The 22,195-nt window shown below is 43.3% G+C and overlaps 1 protein-coding gene across 1 annotated transcript; it reads right to left on the bottom strand.

The window, feature by feature from the left end:
* Positions 1-4,491: 4,491 nt before the first annotated feature.
* On the bottom strand, positions 4,492-8,871 carry GJA8 (gap junction protein alpha 8). The gene is made up of 2 exons (XM_074928629.1): positions 8,752-8,871; positions 4,492-5,698 (listed from the first exon to the last, which is right to left on the bottom strand). The coding sequence occupies exon 2, from the start codon at positions 5,686-5,688 to the stop codon at positions 4,492-4,494; it is 1,197 nt and encodes a 398-aa protein (XP_074784730.1). The 5' UTR covers positions 5,689-5,698; positions 8,752-8,871.
* Between the last annotated feature and the right edge of the window lie 13,324 nt (positions 8,872-22,195).

Below are 22,195 nucleotides of genomic sequence, written 5' to 3'. Positions count from 1 at the left end.
CTGGACTTTCCTCCCTCAGTAAGTAGATTTCATGCCCACACAGACCTAGGGAGCAGAGATCCCCTCCCATCTCCCCTCCTACAGGAGAAGGAATCTGTACTTCATTGTGTTTCAGTGCTGAGAGATCATTGGTATCTATCTCACTTAGAGGAAAGACTCAGTATAACATGATAATTAGTGGGTCTGCATTCATGAAGGGTGGGTTTTTTTCTGTGTGCCATAAGCAATTGTAAACTCTTCTATGTAGGCTCTAGAAAATTGACTTGGAGTTTGCACTAACTGGTTTAAAACAGAAGCACAGCAATATTGTGCATTATACAACCCTCTTCTGCATGCCTTGCAAGGCCCTGAAAATTGTTAGAGCTCCACCAACCTGCATTCCTCTCCAGGAACTGTCTTATTTAAGCATAAATGCTGCCCCAGATTGGATGCTGGGGATGGAGAAGAGGGGTCCATGTAACCACACTGTCACTGCCGCTTTAAACGGCCAGGCCAAGGCTAAGGTGGGAGAGGGGTGGGGGATCAATACAGTCTTTTTCACTCATGGCAAATCCACATCTGTGTTGATGTTGTGAGTGCAATGCAGTGTTCACGTTTTCAAACTACCACCCTTCTGATCAAGGAGTCATGTATTAACCAAGTTAGCAGTTTTGCCAGGAAATAACAAGGATACCATGCATTTCAGCAGTGCTTTTCATCAGATCATTCCTACTTACTTTACAAACAGAATTAAGGAAGCCTCACAACATCCCTGTGAGGTAGGTGGAAATTCTTACACCCATTTTACAGGTGGAGATAACAGGCACTGAGAGGTAAAGTGATTATCACAGCAAGTCAGAAGCAGAGCTGGAAATAAATCTAAGATTATTATCCTAGGTCCACTGCTCTAGACACTAGAGAACACCAACTCCCACATGCTATTGTAAGCTAAGACACTACCTTTCTCTTCTACTTTCACCTTCTTTGGTGATTTTGACACTTGCATCTTATGCTCCTTGCAGAGAGCCAGTTAGTAATTTATTTGCACAGGGAGCCAAGGGGGTACACACACCTTTAAATGATCCAGGCACGGCTCTAATTGTCCAGTGACTTCCCCCTTCCCAAGAAGATAATTTTCCCTGTTCTTTACATTAGGTTTTGCTTAATTATTTGTCAAATAATCATACACTGAATCCACAGCTCTGCAGCTGTTATGCAACTTCACTAGGAATTTCTTGAATAAATGTTTAAATTTGTCTCATTGAGAGGGAATAAAACACATTTGTATGTTATCACATCCCGAAATAGCAATAATCCTTTGCTCATCTGTAGGGCCTTCCATCCAAGGACCTCCCATTCTATTACTAACATAATATATCGAGCCTCACATTGTCTTTGTGAGGTAGAAAATTATTCCCAATTGTACAAGAAGGAAGAATGACTTGCTGACAGTCCCATGGTGATTTCATTGCAGAGATGAGGCTGAATGCCAGCAGACCAGACTGTTAGTTCCCTGCCCAGTTTGCCGAGAAGCGCTGATTTGATGCCGTGGCTCGTACTTGGTGGCTACAGATTTGCTAGCAGTCTGGCAGGGTCCTGGAAAACTGGCTTGGAAAAAAATCAGCAAGCAGTTGACTGGATGCAGGAGGAAAATGCTGGCTTGTTTCATTGTGCTGTCATGACCCAGGGGAAGAAACGAGCTTTCCTGCAGCAGCTGTGAAAGAACTACAGCGTGTCCATTGAGCACGCTGCATATAGTCCATTTTAACTGAGGCACTCCAGTGAAAAAGAATGACATACTCAACATCTGGTTATTAAAGACTGGACCACCCGACAGCCATGTTGTGACCATATACCTCTGGTGAATAAGCACTCATCTTAATTAGTCCAGTGAGATAATGAAGGTATGCATGTCAGAGGTCAGGAACAGGGATGGTTATTAAAATATTTTCTATGTAAAAGGACTTGTCAAGTAATTAGAAGTAAACAAGGGTAGGGGTGATTCATCTAGTCCATTGGTATCTGGAAGGGTCAGATGCTCTGAAGAAGGTGGAAGATAACCTCATACTGAACCATTACAGATACATTTTTTTTACCTACAGGAAAGTGTTTTTCCACCCCCCCTTCAACAGGTGGGCTGTTTTAGGTTTAGAGCCATTAGAACTCTCTTACTTCTTCCTGTGAAGAAAATTAATAGATCCCATCTAGTATAAGTGTGGTGATTTTGCTGTTCATTTAAATCTTTGCCCTTTCTTGAATTCTAGTATATTGAATTGGACACAGTGGACTCTTCCTGCTAAAAAAACATTATCTTTCATCAATTGCCTTTCATTTGTGCTAACTCTTCTCCTGTGTTGGTATTAAGAGAGGGGATAAATGGTAGCCTCCAGATTCTCTCTCTGCATGTTCCTTCACATGTGTTGCTTTGTCATATTCCTTCCCAAAACTGAGGAGGTACCTTCCAGTCTTCCTTCACAAGGAAGGACAACCTAACAGCCTTTGTCCAGGGAGAAAAGATTTTGACCTCAGGCTGAAAACCTTGGGAAAATACACAGGCCCAAGAGGAGCAAAAGGATTAATAGTGTAGTTTAAAAAAAAAAGTGGCACCACTATGGTGCTGAAGAATCCCAATGCACCCTACAAACTTTCTACATATGTACAGCTTCACTCGGCAGTGAAGTCCAGCCACCTTTGTGCTCGTATAGGGCAGCTGTGTAACAAGGCAGGGGAACTCCACCAAACAGGTTAGATCAGCAAGTGACAGAACTGACTGTACTGGTGGCTGCCTGGGCTGGGACATGGGACAGCAGGACTGGAGGTGTGATCCCAAACCTACCCAGAGCTCACTCAGACATCCATTTGACTTTCATGGGCTTTGAGTCATCCCTGCTACAATGGGAGACCGCAGGGGGTCTTTTCTAGCTAACAGCGGGATGAGTTTTATGCATTGTGCCAAAGACCTTTTTTTTCCTGACCTGGATTAGAGCCTGCCCTGGGAACAATGGGATGGGCTGCAGCCCAGCAGAAAGAATTTGCTGAGTTGGCAGGGTCTGAGGTTTGCAGAGCAGAGCAGATCAGAGTGCATACCTGCACTTTTCTGGCATGAGGCTCATTTTTGGGGGGGACATAACTATTAACCTGAAGCTTTTGAACGCATTGCTGCACTGTCCCAGCCAAAAGGTGCTGCTGTAGTCCTAAAATTAGAAATCCACAGACATTTAAACATTTGCAAGCACATACTTTTCTGCCTTTTGTAAAAAAGATTTTGCTGAGGCTCTGAGAGTTCTGTACAGACCTGTTGGCACAAAAGGTCTAAATCATCTTTTGAAAGGCCTTGTTTTACTCGAGACTTTGGCATTTAATAGAGAAGTAGACCACTGGATGGCTCCCGTCTGTCAAATTAAAAACAAAGGATGTCAGAAGACTATTATCATGTCAGACTTTTCAAACTTGAACAACCACTTTTGTACTTAGAGGTTTAAATATCACATAGTTACTGAGACCCCTGGTTTAGGTTCACAACCCTACCTGAGATTTGCTGAGTGCCTGTAAGTCTGGGAGCTCCAGGAACTGAGCACATGTCAGGATCATGCTGTGAAGGCTTATATTTGGTTTCACGCTCTGGGTGCTGTAGCTGTTTCCTCCTTTTACAGAAGCCTTCCCACGCTTGCTTTGCTAAATCAAGTTTCAGATCCTTAAGTCACAAGACTACAAGTGAAAAATATCACTTGAATTTATTCTTTCCAGTGCTCTGAAATAGGCTCGGGGCAGGATGACCCTCTTGGGAACAAATAATCCATCTGTGGGCATCTGCTAAATCCTAGTAGAGAGCTACTGTTAACCTTGCCCACTGTCAATGTCACTTAAAGAGCAGAAATATTTTTGACAAAAGGAAAATATTTTTACCTAACTCGGATTTGCATTCACAGAGAAATTTGGGACATTTTAGCCCTTACTTTCTGAATAGAGAGGGGAAATAGTGCCTACTATTTTAGTGTGTTGATGCTAAGCACAGAATTCACTTTGTGAATTAAATAACTGCAATTCCATGCCAACTGTGAAGGGGAGGTCTGCTAAGCATGCCATAGGTGGAAACAGAAAAAGAAATACTAGATACAGTTGATCAGTCTTCCCCTTGCTGGCTGAAGAGACCGATCCTCCCCACGTTCCTAGAGGAAAGTGGAACACAGTAAATAAGTTCACAGTGGTGACATTTGGGCTTCAATGCCACATTAGGTTTTAAAAGACATCAGTTATGTGTACAGTGGAGATCTTACTGTAAGGAGTGAGCTGGCATGTGGATACAGGGAAAATGTTCCTTTTCAAATGGACATACAGGGCAAATAAGGCACAGTTACCATGATAGTACCTTTCCAGTTGAGAATCTCAAGAGGAAATAATATTCAAATGGCCATTTTAGCACTTTGCTTAAAAATATCTTTTGATTCTTTCTCTATCTCTCCTTTTCTCTTCAACCTTTTCCTTTTCATGTGTTCCCCATATCCTGCACCTTCATACAGTCAAATCATCTGACCTGGCCCGGCTGCTGGCTTTACTTAGCCTGCTGAGGGGTCTCATATCAGTGGTGAGTTCAGCAGGTGCTGAAGGCCCTTCCACTTCATCGGTTATCACCTCCTCCTCTGCTTTCTTCACCCCTGGCTCTTTCTGAGGTCCCTTCTGCTCTTCTTCTTGTTCCTCCTCTACTCTTACCTTCTCCTCTTCTGGTTCCTTTGCTTGTGCATATGATGGTAACCTCTCATCAAATGCCCTGGAGAGATCTTCCAGTGGTCTCATCCCAATCTTCTCCTCAAACTCATTGAAGGCTGATGGAAGGGGAGTGGGCTCAACCCCTACTTCTGTGAGAGGAAAATAATGGGAAACCGGCTTCTCTTCTTCCAGCAGCTTGTAGCCTTTGGTCTTTGGGATGGAGGGGACTGCGATGGCATGGAGGGGCTTCTCCGGGACTTCCCCCAGCTGTTCCTCTGCGGGTCTTCTCAGAGCCCTCCGGATCCTTTTCAGGATCAAGTGACTGATCTCCACCAGGTTGAGGAAGAGGGACACGGAAGCCACCACCAGCATGAACATAATAAAGATGGTCTTCTCTGTGGGCCTGGAGACAAAACAGTCCACAAGATTGGGACAGGGCCACCGCCCACAGCGGTAAAGGGGGAGAATTCGGAAGCCATACAGGAAGTACTGACCTACTATGAATCCCACCTCAAAGAGGGTTTTAAAAATTATGTGGAAGATGTAGGTTCTCAGGAGGGTACCCTCCAGGCGAAACTTCTTGGTCCCATCAGGGTTGTTGCCTTTGTTTTGATTTGGAGTCAGGGGCAGCTTCTCTTCATCCACCTCAGCTTGCTGACGCCTCTCAGCTTCCTCCCTCTCTCTCCTCTTCTCTTCCATACGAACATGGTGCACTGCATGGCCAAAGTACATTAGCGAAGGCGTGGATACAAAAATGATCTGCAGGACCCAGAGCCGGATGTGGGAGATGGGGAAGGCCTCATCATAGCAGACGTTCTCGCAACCAGGTTGCTGGGTGTTGCACACAAAGTCTGACTGTTCGTCTCCCCACACTAGTTCAGCAGCTGTTCCCAGGATCAGGATGCGGAAAATGAAGAGCACTGTGAGCCAAACTCTCCCGATGACAGTGGATTGCTCATTCACCTGCTCTAATATGTTCCCCAAGAAACTCCAGTCACCCATTTCTTACTGTCTAAGGAAAGAAAAAAAGAAAGAGAATGACCACAAATTATGCTAAATTTAAAAGATTTCAGGTTTTCCCACTGATGTCTTTTGTTGCTTTCAACCAGCAAGTATTTCCCTACTACGCTTTGAGAACAGAAGGAAGGTTACTTGCTTGCATATTTGCCTGATCACAATGATTTCTTAGCAGGAGAAGGGCTGGGAAGCCAGAGCAAACTGCTTGCTAAATTCTTTTTTCCCTGGCTCTAAATGGGCAATTACTTTTAAGCCAGGGAGTATATTTAACTCCTTTTCCAGGTAAGTCTTCTGTGGTGCCTTGTAGGCTCAGTTGCATGAGCCTGCTCAGATTTTGTACAAGTACAAACACTCACCAGCAGTACAGTAGGACAGATTTATCAGCATGCAGCTACAGTGGTTAGGAAAGAGAGTGAAGCTTTCCAGCTTTCCAGCTTTCCAGCACCCAAGCTCACCTGCACCAGAACTACATACAGGTCAAACAGATCTGGTGCCCATCTTTCACCTACACAAACCTGAATTCTCTCTAGGTTGCACATACTAATTCTACATTGGCAAACACTCTGTTAGATAAGAATAGCAATTACAACACCATTACTATGTTAGTAATAACATAAGCTTAATAACTACTATATATACTAGTTTCGCTATATAGTATGCATTATATACAATATCATCATATTATATTATATACAATATCATCAATTGGTGTTATTGGGGCTACTCTTAGTATCCTCTTCTGAAGTCAGTTGCTACACTGACATTGGAACCAACCTGGAGAAAGACACAAAGGTCTATAACTGGGACCTGAAGTACTATTTTCTCCCTCTAAAATCTCAGTGCTGCTATCTCAGGCTAACACAGAGCTGGAAGCCAGCTGTTGATACTCTTTTGGAAAGCTAAGAAACTGGTCCATTTTCAAGGAATGCAAGACAAACTCTACATCTGTCATTATTTTTGCATGATAAGAAATTATTCCTAGGGCAAGACTTCATCCTGCATCTCCTAAACTTCCCATTATATCGTTTTAGGCAAGGGAAAATCTATGAATGAGGGAAATAAAGAGGTAACTTGTTTGGGATGGGCTGAAGTCTCTGAAGAATGCAGAATATTAGAGTGATCCAGGAAGACTGACTTGTTGACCATGACAAGTGAAACAGGGAGCATTACACATAAAATAGCTGCTCACATTGATCCAGAAGTTCATCTCTTAGATACTACCTCCATCTATAAAATGCAGACACACATACACAAGTACTGGGAAAAAGAAGGTACAGTCAACACCATGGAAATCTGAGTATCTAAACTTCCCTCCTCCTTCAGATACCACTGGGATATATTTGTAATGCCATATGTTATGACACACCAACGCATACCAGTCTGTTTCAACTACTGTGTGTACATATTCACACATAGACAAACACACAAAATATTGAGAGTTCTATGGCTGTGGGGAATTTCACAAATTTTCAACCAAAAAAACCCTTCTGATGTCATTTTTCTAAAACAAGATGGACTCATTTTCCTTGCCTTCAAACACTGTAAAACTTTAACCCCAGACACCCATGTTAGAAAACAAAGAACAGAACGCAGTCCCTCAGCTTGCACAAACACCTTGCATGCGTAAGCGGCAAACATATAATTTAATCACCGAAGAAAATTGCTACTTTCTCAGTCATTAAAGTTGTGTAAAAGAGTGTGTTAATGTCAGCACTTACATTAACAAGTCTAGCAGAAGATTATGCTGTTTACATACATTATCTAAACTGATTTAAACATTCTCTTTCTGCAAATTCACAGAGCAAAGTATACCCGACAGTTACCAATCATGTGCAACTCTGTAAAAAACATGACTACACACAATATAAACTTCATTGTCCCCCAGGCACCGCAGTTAACTCTATCCCTTTCTTTCTTTGTGAGTCACGCTGATATCCAGAGCTACCATTTGAACATTTCCACTGCAGCACGCAAGAGCGACATTCTAGATGTGATAAACCTTATCATACGGAAAACTCACTGTACAAGAGAAGGAAAAATGTTTCCTGTCTAACTCCATCAAATGTCTCACTTGCAGCTTGCTACATTTGGCTGAACTCCTCCTGAGATCACTTCCCAACTAGTCATGTTTTTTAAAACTCTGCCATGACCATCCTATTTTCTGCAAGTGAAGTGGTTGGAGGTTTCTCGGTCAGTTCAACTGCAAGGAGCAATTCTGAGTGGACTGAAGATGAGTGGCACAACCAGTTTAAATGTCTAGGATTTCACCTGTAAGCAGTCAGCCCCTCAAACCTCCAAAAAGGTGCAAGCGATGAATTTAGGCAGTCACCTTGTCCCCTAAATTGCCTGACATGAGGAAAGAGCAGGAGACTGTCTAAGCCCACTCAGAGTCAACAGACTCGTGTTCTTAACTCACATGGGCTTGTTGCAAACCCCCACCCTGCGCTTCCGAATGTTACAACCTGAGCACACTGCCAGCAAAAAAGACTGTATAGGTTAAGGACGTTGACCAAGCAACTTGCCGCTGTGAAAGGCTCCACCGAAGAAATGTGTCCCCCTCCTCTCTTGGCACTCTGCAGGGAAGAGTGAACTTTTGTCTCTCTTCTTCCCTACCCTAAAAGTCCCAATCTTGTCGCACGACTGAGCAGATATGACTGAATTGGCTCTGATGGTGGGTTTTAGTTGCCCTGCAATATTTAAGCTCCGAGCCAGACGGCTTTATGAAGTGAGTGACAGTTAGTGACGTGGGGAACAATAGGGAGAAAAAAATAGAGAAAGAGAGGCAGAGGCACAGAGAGGAGAATCCACTGAACATGAAAAAGCAGAGGGGGGAGAGGAACAGGCGCCAGGCAGTGAAAACCTAATACATGCATAAATGGGAGTTTGCACAGTTAAGCAAGGACCGAACCATCTCTGCAATTCTGCTGTGGTTCAGCACAGCTCGGCATGTGTCCCTACTCACTAGTCTTTAGGTGTTGTGGTTTGACAGGTAAAAAGGGAGTGCCAACATCTCTGATAGTGGCAGAACTAACTGAATTAATTTGTTACCCTACATCCAGCTCTGACAGCCAGGTCACATTGTTGATTTCCAGCACAGGCAGTCACTGAGGTACCGGGTCTGTATTTGGCATTGTCAGATACTTTGAACTGCTCTTTAATACCTTTTACCTGGAAAAAGAAGCAGTATGGGAGAATGAGATCATCAGTCATTATTAATCAAAGCTGAGAAATACCAATTTTACAACCTCGCCTTTCAGTGTCTTAGTTCTGTTTAGTTTTTCCTCCAAAAGCATCGTGCACATACACATGCATCAAAAAATGCCTAAAACAAACTGTTTTTTTAAGGAGTGTAGCCGAATTCCAGCAGCCCAGCAAACAGGAATGTTACCCCAGGCGCACTCACCTCCCCCCAGCCATCTGCAAAAATGCTGGAGAGCCCACAGAAGAGAAAAATCACAGGCTCAGTAATGCATCCACAAGTACAGCTAACTGCCACGTGAGTTTTGATTATAAGCCAGAGGATGTAACTCTATTCTGAGGTGTTATTTTTGTAGTCTTTCTGTATGAATTGCTCAGAATGTGCTCTTGATGCTCAGCTTGGAAGAAAGAAAGGATTACTGGAAGCAAGATCTGCTAAGCAATGGTACAGATACCAAGTTCATAAAGTGATGAAGCAGCAAGTAGCTCTCCTCTGTCTTTATGCAGACTCAACACTGAATTTAATTCCCCAGAATGGCATTGGGAGATGCTCGTCTCTAGAAAACCTGGCATTTGAATGAAATATTTTAATAGGAGGCCCACAAAATTTGCCTCTCTTCAGTGTTTCTGGGAATTTGTGCCCATCTAAATTGAGGGCCTCATTTCAGCAGTTGTCTTCCCAAACAGCTTTTAAAATGAGTTGCATAGCCACAGAGTCCAAAGCACAACTGGAGGCAGAGATGATGTTTTTCAAACTGGATTTCCAAAGAGCTAAAGGGTAAGCGAGAGGTGGAAAAGAATCATATTTTGCAAGAGGGACCAGTTTGGAGACACAAAAGAAAAATCAATCTCTAGGCATGCAGCTGGAATGAAGGTCATATTCTGAACACCTTAATAAATCAGTCTCTTAATAGAGAAGTAGTAGAGGTCTATACATGACATTTTTCAGCCTGTGCTACATAAAGCATGGGAATACTCTTCCTGGAGAGAGGACACACAGAGGAGAAGGCACAAGTCCCAAGAACATGAAGTGAATAAGAAAAGGCAGTTTGATCAACAAAAGGAGTAAATAAGATTAAGGAATACCTTTGTTGCTTTGTTTTGCTATATGCTACTGAGATGAATTAGGATTAATAGATGAGTGACTGGTCATCACTGCCACCCTCATTGTCCTCTGAGGGAAGGAGGGCTAAATGAGAGAGGGGGAGGACTAAATGATACCACCAGCAGCTAATATCTTTAAAGAGTGCCTGCAAGCTGGTGCATCACAGAGGCCAGATGGTTCAGATGTTAAACTGCCCATCCCTTTTCAGACTGAAACTGTCTTTTTGGAAAACTCAGCTCTGACTCAATGTGCATATCCCTTTCTGGGCCTTATCTCTCCAATATAACGAGCCAAACCCCAAATCTGGTATATAACTACATGGCTGTAGTCCATCTCTAAATTACATCCAGCTACTGTCAGAGGCATTTCCCATTAACCTTCTATCTGCCATTTGCAAACACTATCCAAATATCAAACACTGTCTGGCAAGTTGCAGAACAGCTTGGAAGATGCAGCTGATACAGAAATTATATTCAAGTGACTGATCATTGGTATATGTTACCTTCATCTGAATGATCAGGGTGACTTCTTTGCTATCACTAGTGTGCAGAGCCTTTAACATGGGGCACACTGATTTTGCTGGACATTTCCAGTTTGGGGAAAACCACACAGTCCCTTCAACTGGATGCCTTTTTAAAAGGCACCACTGAGCTCTGGGTCAGGTTCTCCAGCTAACTAGGGCCTCTTCCCCCTGAAGAAAATGGCCACAGAAAATGGCCTAAATGAAGATGAAGATGGCCAGTGAGGAATTTCTCTTATACTGGGGCTACACAGGGGAGTGCTGTTTGAGATGAGGATGAAGTGAACAGGGCAGAGCAGGAGAAGAGCAAGAAGGGGACTTGATTCTCTCAGGCATCAGGAAAGTCAGAGCTGCCTTTGTAATATGAAAGCAATGGCTGTGATAGAAAGAAGTAGAGACCATAAAACCAGAGGTCTAGAAGACTGGATCTCACACACAGCATGTGACATTCACTGAGTCTGCAAAAGAACTGCAACATTGACAGTGCCAGACTGATAACGGCCAACACTTCCAACCTGTGTACCTGGCCCAGCATTTATGCTCTCATTAGGCAACCTGTGGAAGTGCTGAGTACTTCCATCTCCAAAATACAGCGCTAGAAATTGTGGTGGCTAATGAGAGTAGCACTGTTACTCACAGTGACTTTTTCTTGCCTTGGGGACTTTTCTTGCCTTCAAAGAACCATGGATATCTCCTGCATTTTTTAAATGTTATTTTCTTTGGAAAGAATGTTGCTTCATTGCTGACTTCTCATCCCCTAGCTGTTTTGAGGCTGGTGACTGAGTTCCCATCTCTGGCACCACTGAAACTGTGAAGTCTCCGCTGCAACTCAGCCTTTTGCTCAGAGACTACGAGGTCACTTGGGGAATATGGGATTTTTCATTCCAAATGGATTTCCAGCACAGACATGATGTCAGGACAAGGCAGGGCCATGCTATTGAACAGCTCTGTTCATGCATGATAGCAGATTGTGCAATTATATAGCGCACAACCCTGGATAACGATACCTCTCCCTCAAACAAAGTTATCTTCTCCTGATCTGCTTAGCTAGAAAGTGGCACATGCTTCCTGTTCTTCTGCTGAACACACAAACCTTATGCTCATGGCTGAAGCTGAACACTAGATATATTCAGCCTCCCTGCAAGAAGCTGGGAGCTTTACCCAACACTCTTGTTTGCTAGATGCTACCCAACTTAGCAGACACCTGCTTTCTAGTAACACATGTCTTTGTCCATCCTGGAGCCAAAGCCATTTATCGGTCTGATCACTAGGACCAGAGTCTCCCAGATTTCATCTTCTCTCTGCCACCTACTGGTCTCAGAAATCATTTAAATGTAGCTAGCCCCGGGCAAATCTTTAGGCAGAACTTGCCATGTTCCTACAAGACTGGTAAATGTCACTGTCCACATTTTAACGGCAGAGCTCTCAGACTTTTCCAGGACTCTCTTCAGAGCCCTCCAGGCACTGGGGGATAGAAATTGCTGGGGAATATATTTTGCTAGGGAACTGCAAACAAACCATAAAGAAAAGAAAGAGAGAAAGATAAAAGCATCAAGAAGGAGGGAAATTTGGGAAGGATGTAAGTAACAGGAAAGTTTGGGCAAGAACACAGAAGAAGAGTTGAAGGCAGGGTTGAATTGTGCTGAGCCTCAAGTCGAGGATAAATACTTATGGGAAACATGTTTTTAATTTAAGGTATGGAACAAAACTAGACAATGAATAAAGATAAGCAGGGCAGAAGTGGAATGCCTTTCAATATCTATTTAACTTAAATGCAGTTCTTCTCTGAGAATTACTGTTATAAGAGGACCTGGGGAATTACAGGCCAGTCAGCCTAGCTGTGATACCTAGAGAGATACTGGAACCAATTATAAAACAATCAATTTATAAGTAGCTAAAGGACAATAAGGTGATAAGAAGCAATCAGCAGGGAATTTTGAAGAACAAATCCTGTCAAATCAGGCCAATTTCCTTCTTTGACTAACAGGCCTGGTATATGAGGAGGAAATGGTAGATATAAAATACCTTGACTTTAGTGATCATTTAGAAAATATCTAGATCGCAGGCTCCCAGAGCAGCAAGCAAAGTCACCATGCAGAGGCTACACAGGTTGAAGTACCATAATCAAAGGTAATTATCATGGCTTCACTTTTCCAGCTGGGAGGACCACGTCCCTGAAGTTCTGCCTCCAGGGCTGCTCAGTATTTCTTTGCATGCTTTGGACAGCAGACTAGAGGACAAAACCAGAAGGATGACAGCTGGGCTGGGGGGCGGCAATCCCTCCTGAAGGCAGGGGGGCTGGGGTGATCAGAATTTGAAAGGAACATGAGACACTGGAGAGCTGGAATGCCCTCTGCAGAGGTGACTGCACCAAGATACAGTTCAGGAAAGAGGACTGCCCAGCACCAAAAATGCTGGTCCAAACTAGACTGTAAACATTTTGGCAGCAGTGCAGCAAAGAAAGAGCTGGGGTGAGACAGAAGATGAGTCTATTAAGTGAGATTTCCGCAGAAAAAGACAGATCTCATTCTGAGATGCTTTAAGGGGAGTTTTGTGTATAAGGCAAAGGAAGCAATTATTTTGTGCATTTACTCAATACTGCTGAGCTCTCAGCAGGAACAGTGTGTCCGGTTCCAGGCACTACATTTTACAGGAGATGTAGACAAATTGGAGAGGGTCCAAAAAAGAACAACAAAATGATAAGAGATGCAAAAAACCATGACTTATAAGGAATGGATAAAATAACTGAGTTTGTTTTCTCTAGGAAAAGAACAACGGGGGGGGAGGCGTGATAACAGTCTTCCAGCACATAAACATTTGTTATAATGGGTGGAGAGACTAAGCAGTTGTCCTCTACATTCACCAGAAGTAGAAGAAGAAATAATCAGCTTAATTTGCAATAAAAATGATATAGCTAAACATTAGAAAAACACTTTGCAACTGTAAGAATAGCAAAGCACTGCAGCACACTGCTTGGGGAGGCTGTAGAATCACAGGAGGTTTTTATGAAGAGGTAAACAAACATCTGTTAAGGATGATCTTACCTCATAAGCAGGAAAACAGTCATGGGGGAGAGGGAGGCTTTCTGATGTCTTTGGCTCTACAGTTTTATGTAGGGCCAAAGACCTAGATAAATGTCAGAGAAATATTTTCAGGGTGTTTTTTTTTAAAAAAAGGTGTCTTGCCACCAACCCTAAAAACTCAGCCTGGACATCCCGGGTTGTCTACACCACCCGGTGCAATGCTGAGCTAGGGAGATACCAGCTCAGGTCGGGGAGCAGGTTGGCTGTCAGCAAAGCATTCCACTTGAGTTAATTATCTCCTCTGGAGTGGGACTAATTAGCGGAGGCAGTGTGAAGCACAGTGGTGCTATGCTGCTTCCCATGCTGGTGCTAGCTCACACCAGGCTACCAGAGGTATCTCCACACCGCCCTGCAAGGAGAGCTGTCTTCAGGGACCCTTCGGGAGGGTCACTGCTTTGTTTTTTGACTTCAGTGGTGACTCTGAACACACTGCGGATTTAGAGGTGTTTGCTCATCATTACCACATTTCAACCAATTAGTTCTCTTACTGTGGCAACTGTAAGATTAAATGCCATAGCTTATTTAGAGTGTTCCATCTGGTCATTGGCACTAAACAGGAGAAACAGGGTGTGAGCCACCCATGGCACTTCCAGTAAGAACCTCTCTTCTTGCTCAGTTCAGCACTGACCTTTTCCAGAGATGCTGATTTCGTTTGAGGGCAGGAGGAATGGGAGCCACCCACCTTGTCCCAGTACCGTTGCTGCAATAGCATCAGCAAAGCAGAAACAGGGAGCAGCCTCTGCCAAGCGGTGTCTCGGGCTCCAGCAGCCTAAACCACTAGCGGGCGGTGTTTTCTCATTCATGCACTGCACAGCACCAGGGAGACCGAGGGATGCTATGAATGAGAAAGAAGGCGGCACAGTGTCCCCTTTAACGTTGTTTCTGAACCCTACCTTTCTCTTCTCATCCCTCATTTCTTAAACTTTTTCTGCAGATACAAAACTAAGGTAAAGCAAACACAGGAAAGTTGCAGTGATGCAGTAGTTTTTTTATAGTACAATGGCTATTTATTGAACCATTTAACAATGATTAAATAGATGGAGTTAAACTGAAAAAGATCACTTATGTCACTGATTTTACATATAGACTCAGTGTAAACTTTGTTGACAAAGCACACTCTTTTCGCTAGCATAATCTGTATTTTCACTTGAATCTGGATCCCTTTTCCAGCAAATATTTCTCATGTATACCAGCTGACCTGCATGATTCTCCCTTTAATAACAGCATGGTTAATAACAAAAACTGCACTAAACTTACAGAAAAAGTGTAAAGCAAAGGAGATGAACTCTCATGTGTCAAAGGTGGGTGCTATGGTACTGCAGCAGCAGCACAAACAGGGCTAGGAAGAGAAGATGACTCTTTTAGACACATGATTTCATGGATTGGCATGATTTCACTTAAAACGTGACCAGACTATTTCTAGAAATGCAGATCTTTACAACAGTGTCCTGGTTAGAAATGCTAAGTTCTCGTGCCAATGCAGATGCTATTTCTGAAGAGGTGCACTGGGAAAGGGCCCAGATCTTGCAGGCAAGGAGTAGCACATGCATTATGGAGCCATCATATACAATATGCCTTTCCTAGGTCCCCATATACCCTCCTCTTACCTGTCCCTTTCTCTGTCCTCTGCCTAGAACCTACCTCCTGGTCTGACATGGAGGTGGAGCACATCAGCTGGAGGACATCAGTGAGAAAATCTGAGAATATAGGCATGCTGCATACTTAGGTGGTCTATAGACACAAATTTCTCTTTGCATATATTCTAGATTATGGCACTTCCACTACTATTGAGATCTTCCTCAGAGAAATGGATTAACTGCTATCAGGAGTTGTGAGGTATCAGACCAGTTTGGGAACATACTGCTTACAGCCAATCTGGACTATGTAAAGTGGATCCAGGGAAAGCAGTGACAAGCACCTGATAATACTTCTGGTAATAATTAATTGTTCCAAGCCTGCCAGTAAAAGAGGGGCTAATAATATCTTCCCGCCTCTTGAGGGGATCTCCATATGTTTGTTTTATCAAGACTTTTTGTACAATCTCTTAATATCCTCAGGCAGAAGGATCAGGAAAGGGCAAAGCATCTGAAAGATCCGAACAAGTGGGTACGTCTAGAAATGTCCTCTGTTACTTCACTGTCCATGAGGTTTATTGCCTTCCAGTTTCTGATGGGGGCTCACTCCCGACTCCTTTCTCCTTTCTTCTGGGCTCTTCTAACACCACCAGGGCCTGCCTTGTTGAGTGGTAGGCTCAGGGCTCTCAGGAGTGTTGTCACCACCTACTCTCCACCTTTATCTCCCTGCCTTCATTTCCACACTAAGGTGTGGAATGACACGGTGGAGGTGCACTGCGCACATGAGGTGTGGAGGTGGCCTGGGAGAGCTCATAAGCAGGACAGGGGAGCAGTGGGGACAGCAAAACAGGCCATTATCTGTTCTTCCAGTCCCGAGAGATGTGCGTACCTGCCGCGCACTTTGGCTGACCTCAGCTTCCCATTTCCCACAGCAGAGCACGTTCCCAGCCTCTCTGGAGAGGACATCCGTGGGGACGGTTCCTGTTTCCCTGCCCTTTCAATCATTTGCCTTCCTGAGCCTGATACGATTGTTTCTTTGGGCACAGTGTAAAAGATGCCAGTAAGGAACGGAAGCCTCTCATGCCTCAGCAATTTATTAAGAAGAAAAAGAGGTTATTGAACTTGGAAGCTGTTGAGGCAGTCATTGTCTTTTCCTGATCAAGAAGATAACTTGTCCATAGATAAAACATCCATCCAAAGGTCTTCAGCATTCCCTGAGACAACCTGGCCTCAAGCTAATAAACAGCCGGGTGGAGGGAGACAGGGATTATCTATGTACAGACGTGCCAGGAAACATAGGTGGTAGGGCTGAAGGACTTCCAGTTTGGAGAGGCCTGTTGGGGTTTTTTTCTTCATTATTTCCAGCAAACTTCAATCCCTTGAAGTCCTGTTACTGCTCAGTGAATATGACCTTTTTAACAGCAATATGGTTTAAAGCATTATCAGAATCCTTTTAAGAGAAGCATTAAGAATCTTTGAGGATCCCCTGTCCTGCATTAGACCTGGCAAAACTTTCAGCAGCTATTCCTACGGCAAGTCCCACCTTGGTGTAGCAACTGTCGATTACTTTTCCACATGTCCTGTGCTACAAGGCCCCGTTCTTGTCTGATTGAAAACACCTTAATTATAAATGCAGTTACTACAAAACACAGGTATGTATTTTAATGGCCTGTTTCTCTCCAGTCCTTGAAGCTCTAGAGCAAGGACATGAACTCTTAATATTTCTGTTGGCCACCCTGCTTTGCCACAGGGTGCAACAGGTTTGGTGGGCTTCTAATCCCACTCCTGTATATCAGCTCCATTGACCAGTGCTGGGTGCATTCTGCTGCAGCCCTGGCTCTTCCTTTCAAAAATGTGCTCTCCATTGCAGAAGCACAATACAGGAGTCAACCCCATTCTAATACATCCTCCTTAGCTGTATACAATTGTGGCATCCCTCTCCATTTTGTATTCATCAAGGCTTTGCCTGCCCAGGGGACTACAGCTATAAGACATCGGAAAAGATGCTGGGATGGTTTCTATGACTGAATGTTAAAATCACTGGCTGTAGCTCTAAGAAAGACTGAGTGGGTAGAATTGGGATAAAGAGAAAAAGTATTACCTGCTCACTTGTTTGTGATTTTGAATCATGATTTCCTAATTAACAATATTCAGTATTTGTGAGTCAGTGTTCTAGTAACTGGATTGATGACTTGGGTCTGCAACAGATAATCAAGCAGCACTGGAATATGGGAGCACTGGTTATTCGAGCACTAACCAAAAAAAACCAACCCATAAGTTGTTGCTTAGTTTAACACATGTTGATGTTGCTGACTCAAAAACAGCCTTGGGGATTTTTAAATGTTCTAGATATCTTCTTCATTTTGCAAACATTAAATCCAAAATGAACAAAACCTGTATTTCACAGCTCATCTGGATGGGTAAAGTGATGGTAGAAATGTGAGACTGGTAGCAGGTTTACTGATCTGCAGTTAACTGCACTGTTACATGAAAGCAGAAGGAGGTCTAAAGTGGTAATGCAATGCTTTGAGATACATGGCGCTTTAAAAACTCCTGTTTCCCAGTTCTGAGTAGAATTCTGGGCTAAATCAACACAAAAAGTAATTATTTAATTAAGAAAATACAATCATTGAAAACTGCTTTAAAATTTTTACTAGGCACCATAGCTCCCCAGTAAAGAAAGAATAGTGTAATTGAAAAAACACAGCCAGATTTAAAATTGAAATGGAGGTGGCTTTAAGTAAGTAAAACACATACAACAAATAGTAAGAGAGGAGAAGCTGAATATAAATTAGAAGATAGGAATTATAAAAAAATGATGATGGAAGTGAAAGGGGAAAAAAGACTGACAAAGCCATTTTTTAAAAAGTAAATTAAGAACAAAATGAGTCCTAATCATGGTATTGATCTGTTATCAGATGGAAATGTTAGATTATTCAATAATAATGCAGACAAGAAAATGCAATCAATAAATACTTCTATCCTATTGCTGGGAAAAAAGAAAGTAGACGATGAAGACATTGTTGATGACATGTCTATTCCTGTAGTATCTCACAGGAATTAAATACCACCTACTAAAATCAGGCATTTTAAGTCAGCAGGATTGGATATCTTGCACTGAAACTTTTTTTTTTTTTTTTTTTTTTAAATAAGTTACACAGGATGTTTCTGCACTATTTATGTTGGTTTTCTGTACTTGGTGCAGTGAGTAAGCCCAGGAGGAGAAGAAAACCCATAGTCTGGGATTTTGTAAAGACTATGTAGAAGGGCATAATTATTTTATAATTATCTTATAACTGTAATTACTCACAGGTAACTACAGACCTGTGATAGGATCTCAGTACTGAACTAAATGATGAAGTGGCTAGCACAGAACACAAGGAACAAAAGGAGGGAGATATAGCTAGGTGCAATCAACACAGGTTTATAGAAAATTCACTCCATTGAACTGTGTTAATACTTTACTCTGAGGAAATTGCACATACACTTGTTAAATATAGCAAAGCTGCTACAACATACTTAAGATCCTGGAAGGCAGTTTCCCTTCTATCACATGGCAATTTGATTAAAGAACTTGCTTGACATAAAAATAAGATAGTGGTCATTAAACAGACTATAAATGACCTATCAGACTGGTCCCAAAATGCAATTGAGAACTATAAGTGATTGCTTTGTTTATAGCATGTTTGTACCAAGATCCTGGAGGGTGTTTGGCATCAAGATATTTTTAGTCAGTAACCTGAAGAAAACATCAAACGTTTTGTAAATGTCACTAAGTCCAGGAGAGGGACGAATCATGAAAAAGGACTGCTGATCTAGATCACTCCTGATGGCAAGGAGATCAGCTGTAGCTCTGCTGTGGGGAACTCTGTCCTGGGAAGCAGTGACTCTGCAGAGGACTCTGATCTTAGGGTAGCTGAGGAGCTGCATATGAGCTCACAGTGCTTGATAGGGCTAACATGATCCTTGGATGTACACGTAGAGGCCAGGTGTGTACATATAGCATCTCACTCCTGCCTGGTTTTTCTCCAATCTTCATGATAGTCATCTGCTGTCAAAATCTCACCATTATGTGTTCTCCATGACCCCTAATTCAGCCAATTAGAAAAGAGTGCTTATTTTCTGGTTCAAAAGTCAGCTTGTTTTAATGACTACCTGCCAGTTTGAATGAAGAAGGTACCCCCAGGACTGTCTTCTCACTTTGTACTGATCATATCAGATCTTGGATCTACACATGGGCTGCTAGTATGTAATTTTAAGGGCTTAAATCTGCTCATCTTTAGTCCATCTCCCAAAAATAATTAGGATCTGTGAAGTAGGCCAGAAAGCAGTGTCACAAGTGGCAATGTACAGCATCATCCTGAGGATTCTTGGTCATGCATTTCAAAAGCTGGTCCTGTCTGTGAGTGTCTCATCCCTCAGTCCTGGAAAGATAGCGCCTATCTTTGCTACCCATGTAAGGGAAGTAGTTCGAAGGACACTGGCAAGACCATGGGAGAAGCAAATGTGAAGCGAGAAGACTAGAATTACTGCAACGCAGAATGAGAATAGCAAAGAACACTCAGCAGAAAACAAAGCAATAAAGACACTGCCAGAGCAGAGTCCACATGTGCCAAAGGACAGCTCACAGACAACTTGAACATAGATCCTGCCTCTTTCAAGCTTAATACAGACAATACTCACAAGGCACCTAAGTGCATTTGTATCAAAGGGTATCACACATCAGCACTTGAGCTGCCTATAGCAGACTCCTATCTGTCCAGCATGAGGGTGCTGGCCACCTCCTGCATGTTACTGTACTGTTTCAACTCTTTATTGGCGTACAAACACCAGTCCTGGTGAGGTGTCAGTGAACCTATAAAGACTTATGAGCAACCAGCCACCAATCACGTACCTGGAACAGACTCCAAAAAATACAGGGACTCCTACAAATTCTCTTATATGCTATTTACTGTATACATTGTCATGCCTGTCGAAAGCCATGTCACTGTCCTGTGAATAATTTTAATTTATCTGGAAATTGACACTTGCATTAACAGATCTCCATGATGGCAAAGACTTTAGTCACTGCTGAATTTCAGGTGTCAAAAGTTGGAACTATTTCATTTCCTGCAAACTAGGCCAATGGTGTTACACTCGTTGAATGTATTGACTATCCTGCCAAAGCATGGAAAACCTGGAACTGTCCTAGAAAACATCTGTCCTGGGAAAAGCAAAGACTGCCAAAGAATTAAGGAAAGGGTATTGATTTCTTCGTTTCAAGAAAGGATGCCTGGGCTTGCTTGGGCAAAAAGGCAAACAAGGGGCAATAAAAGTCGTATTCATGAAATAACAGAACAAAATAACATAGGCTTTTTGCTAGTGCAGAAAATAGGACAGGCTCAGGCTGGGACTTCTAGAGGCAGCATTTAATCTAGCTTGCGTCCCTTAGAGAGCAGATAAAACTTTTGTAGCCTGCCATGGAAGAAGATCTGTGAAAATACCAAGTGCTTCTGATGATCCAGGCTTGACTCTCCCTTTTAGGCAAGATATTTAACAGTGACAAAATTAAAGAGGGTTGTACATAGACAACACATCCCTGACCCATGGAAACCACTGCCCCAGACTGGGTCTGAGCCCCTAAGGACTGTGTTTATCCAGGAATATTCATGGTTTCAACAGCTGTAGAAACAGAAAGGGAATCGGCCTTCTTGGGAAGAATTTCTGTCCAAGCAGCAGTCTTCATGCAGCAGGGACGGCGTTCTTTTTTAAGTCATTAACTCTGCTGTTTTGCACAGCAATAAACCCTAGATAAGGAAACAGCCAAGAGCAATGCAGATTGCCAGGGAGGGGTGGGGTAGAGCAGAGGTCTCTGCTTCAGTTCCTGACAAAACCTTTCACTTTTACTCCCCACAACTAGATATCCACCTCTGTGGCACAGGTCATCCATGAGCAGAGGCAGTCCTGGTACCATTGGAAACAAACCTAGGGAACAGGGTGATGGTATGTTTCTGGTGAGAGCCATCTAAGCCAAAAGCCATAAGGACTGGAGAAAGTCTCCTGGGGCCCAACTGTGTGAGCACAGCCATCCCAAACGTGTGCTGGCTTGCAGTGATAACATTGTGTGCTGAGGTTGGCACGCAATCCAGGTGAAGTCACAGGAGGAAGAGCTTCCCACCCTGCACAGCCTCCGCAGTGACATTCACAGCTCCTTGCCCGCTTACCATCCTCGCCATGCTCCACCCAGCTAGCCCTCCTGCACCACAGGGAACACGCTGCCCTGCCTGGCTTTCTTGCACTTGTGTTGGGGAAGACCCGGTTCACAAGTGGCCATTGTGTTTCCTAGGAAGTACAGTTACAGCAAGTACCGGCTCATACTGGCTGTGTGCAAAGGCTCAGAGCCTCTGCTGGCGCCTACTGATATTGCTCCAACCTCCATCTGCATCAGCGCTCATCTGTCTAGTGCTGTTCTCAGAAGTTTCTAATGGTACGTTGCACCACCAACTCTTCCACAGGCACACTCTTGGCCTCTGCCAAACTTTAAATCTGTGGGGAATAAGGTAAGAAATGAAGCAAAGCCCTGACATCATGGAATAGAGTTTTTCCACAAAAAAAAAAAAAAATGTCGGGGGGGGGGGGGGAGGACTCGTTTGGCTCAGAAATATAGGAGAATAACTGTTCAAGGTTTAAAGTCTGAAATTTAAGACAAAGCCAAAGACATAGCAAAGGAATGCATTGGCTTGGATGGTGGAAAATTAAAGCAATGCTTTTAAATTAATACCTCTTATCACTGAGCATGTCAGTGGACACTAATGAAGCCTCATTTACTTTGGGATATCACCGCAGCATAATCCAATAAAAAGGTGAATCAAACACTGTGAGTTCAGTTGGGAGGCCTGCATCTAGCCCATGCCCTCTCCTCCCAGTGAAGATGGTGTGTGGTCGTTCCTGCTGGGGACTGACTTCCACCCTGTACAACCAGACAGCCAGACCCATGGGTGCCACCACAGACAGTGGAACAGGGGGATGAGGG

This window comes from Athene noctua, chromosome 1 (assembly GCF_965140245.1).
Source record: "Athene noctua chromosome 1, bAthNoc1.hap1.1, whole genome shotgun sequence".
NCBI lineage: Eukaryota > Metazoa > Chordata > Aves > Strigiformes > Strigidae > Athene > Athene noctua.
Note: the sequence above shows the minus strand (reverse complement) of the source record. Positions and strands in the feature narration are given on the sequence as shown.

Bases quoted from the DNA above. Each gene is read 5' to 3' on its own strand.
- GJA8 (XM_074928629.1), bottom strand. From the start codon at position 5,688: ATGGGTGACTGGAGTTTCTTGGGGAACATATTAGAGCAGGTGAATGAG.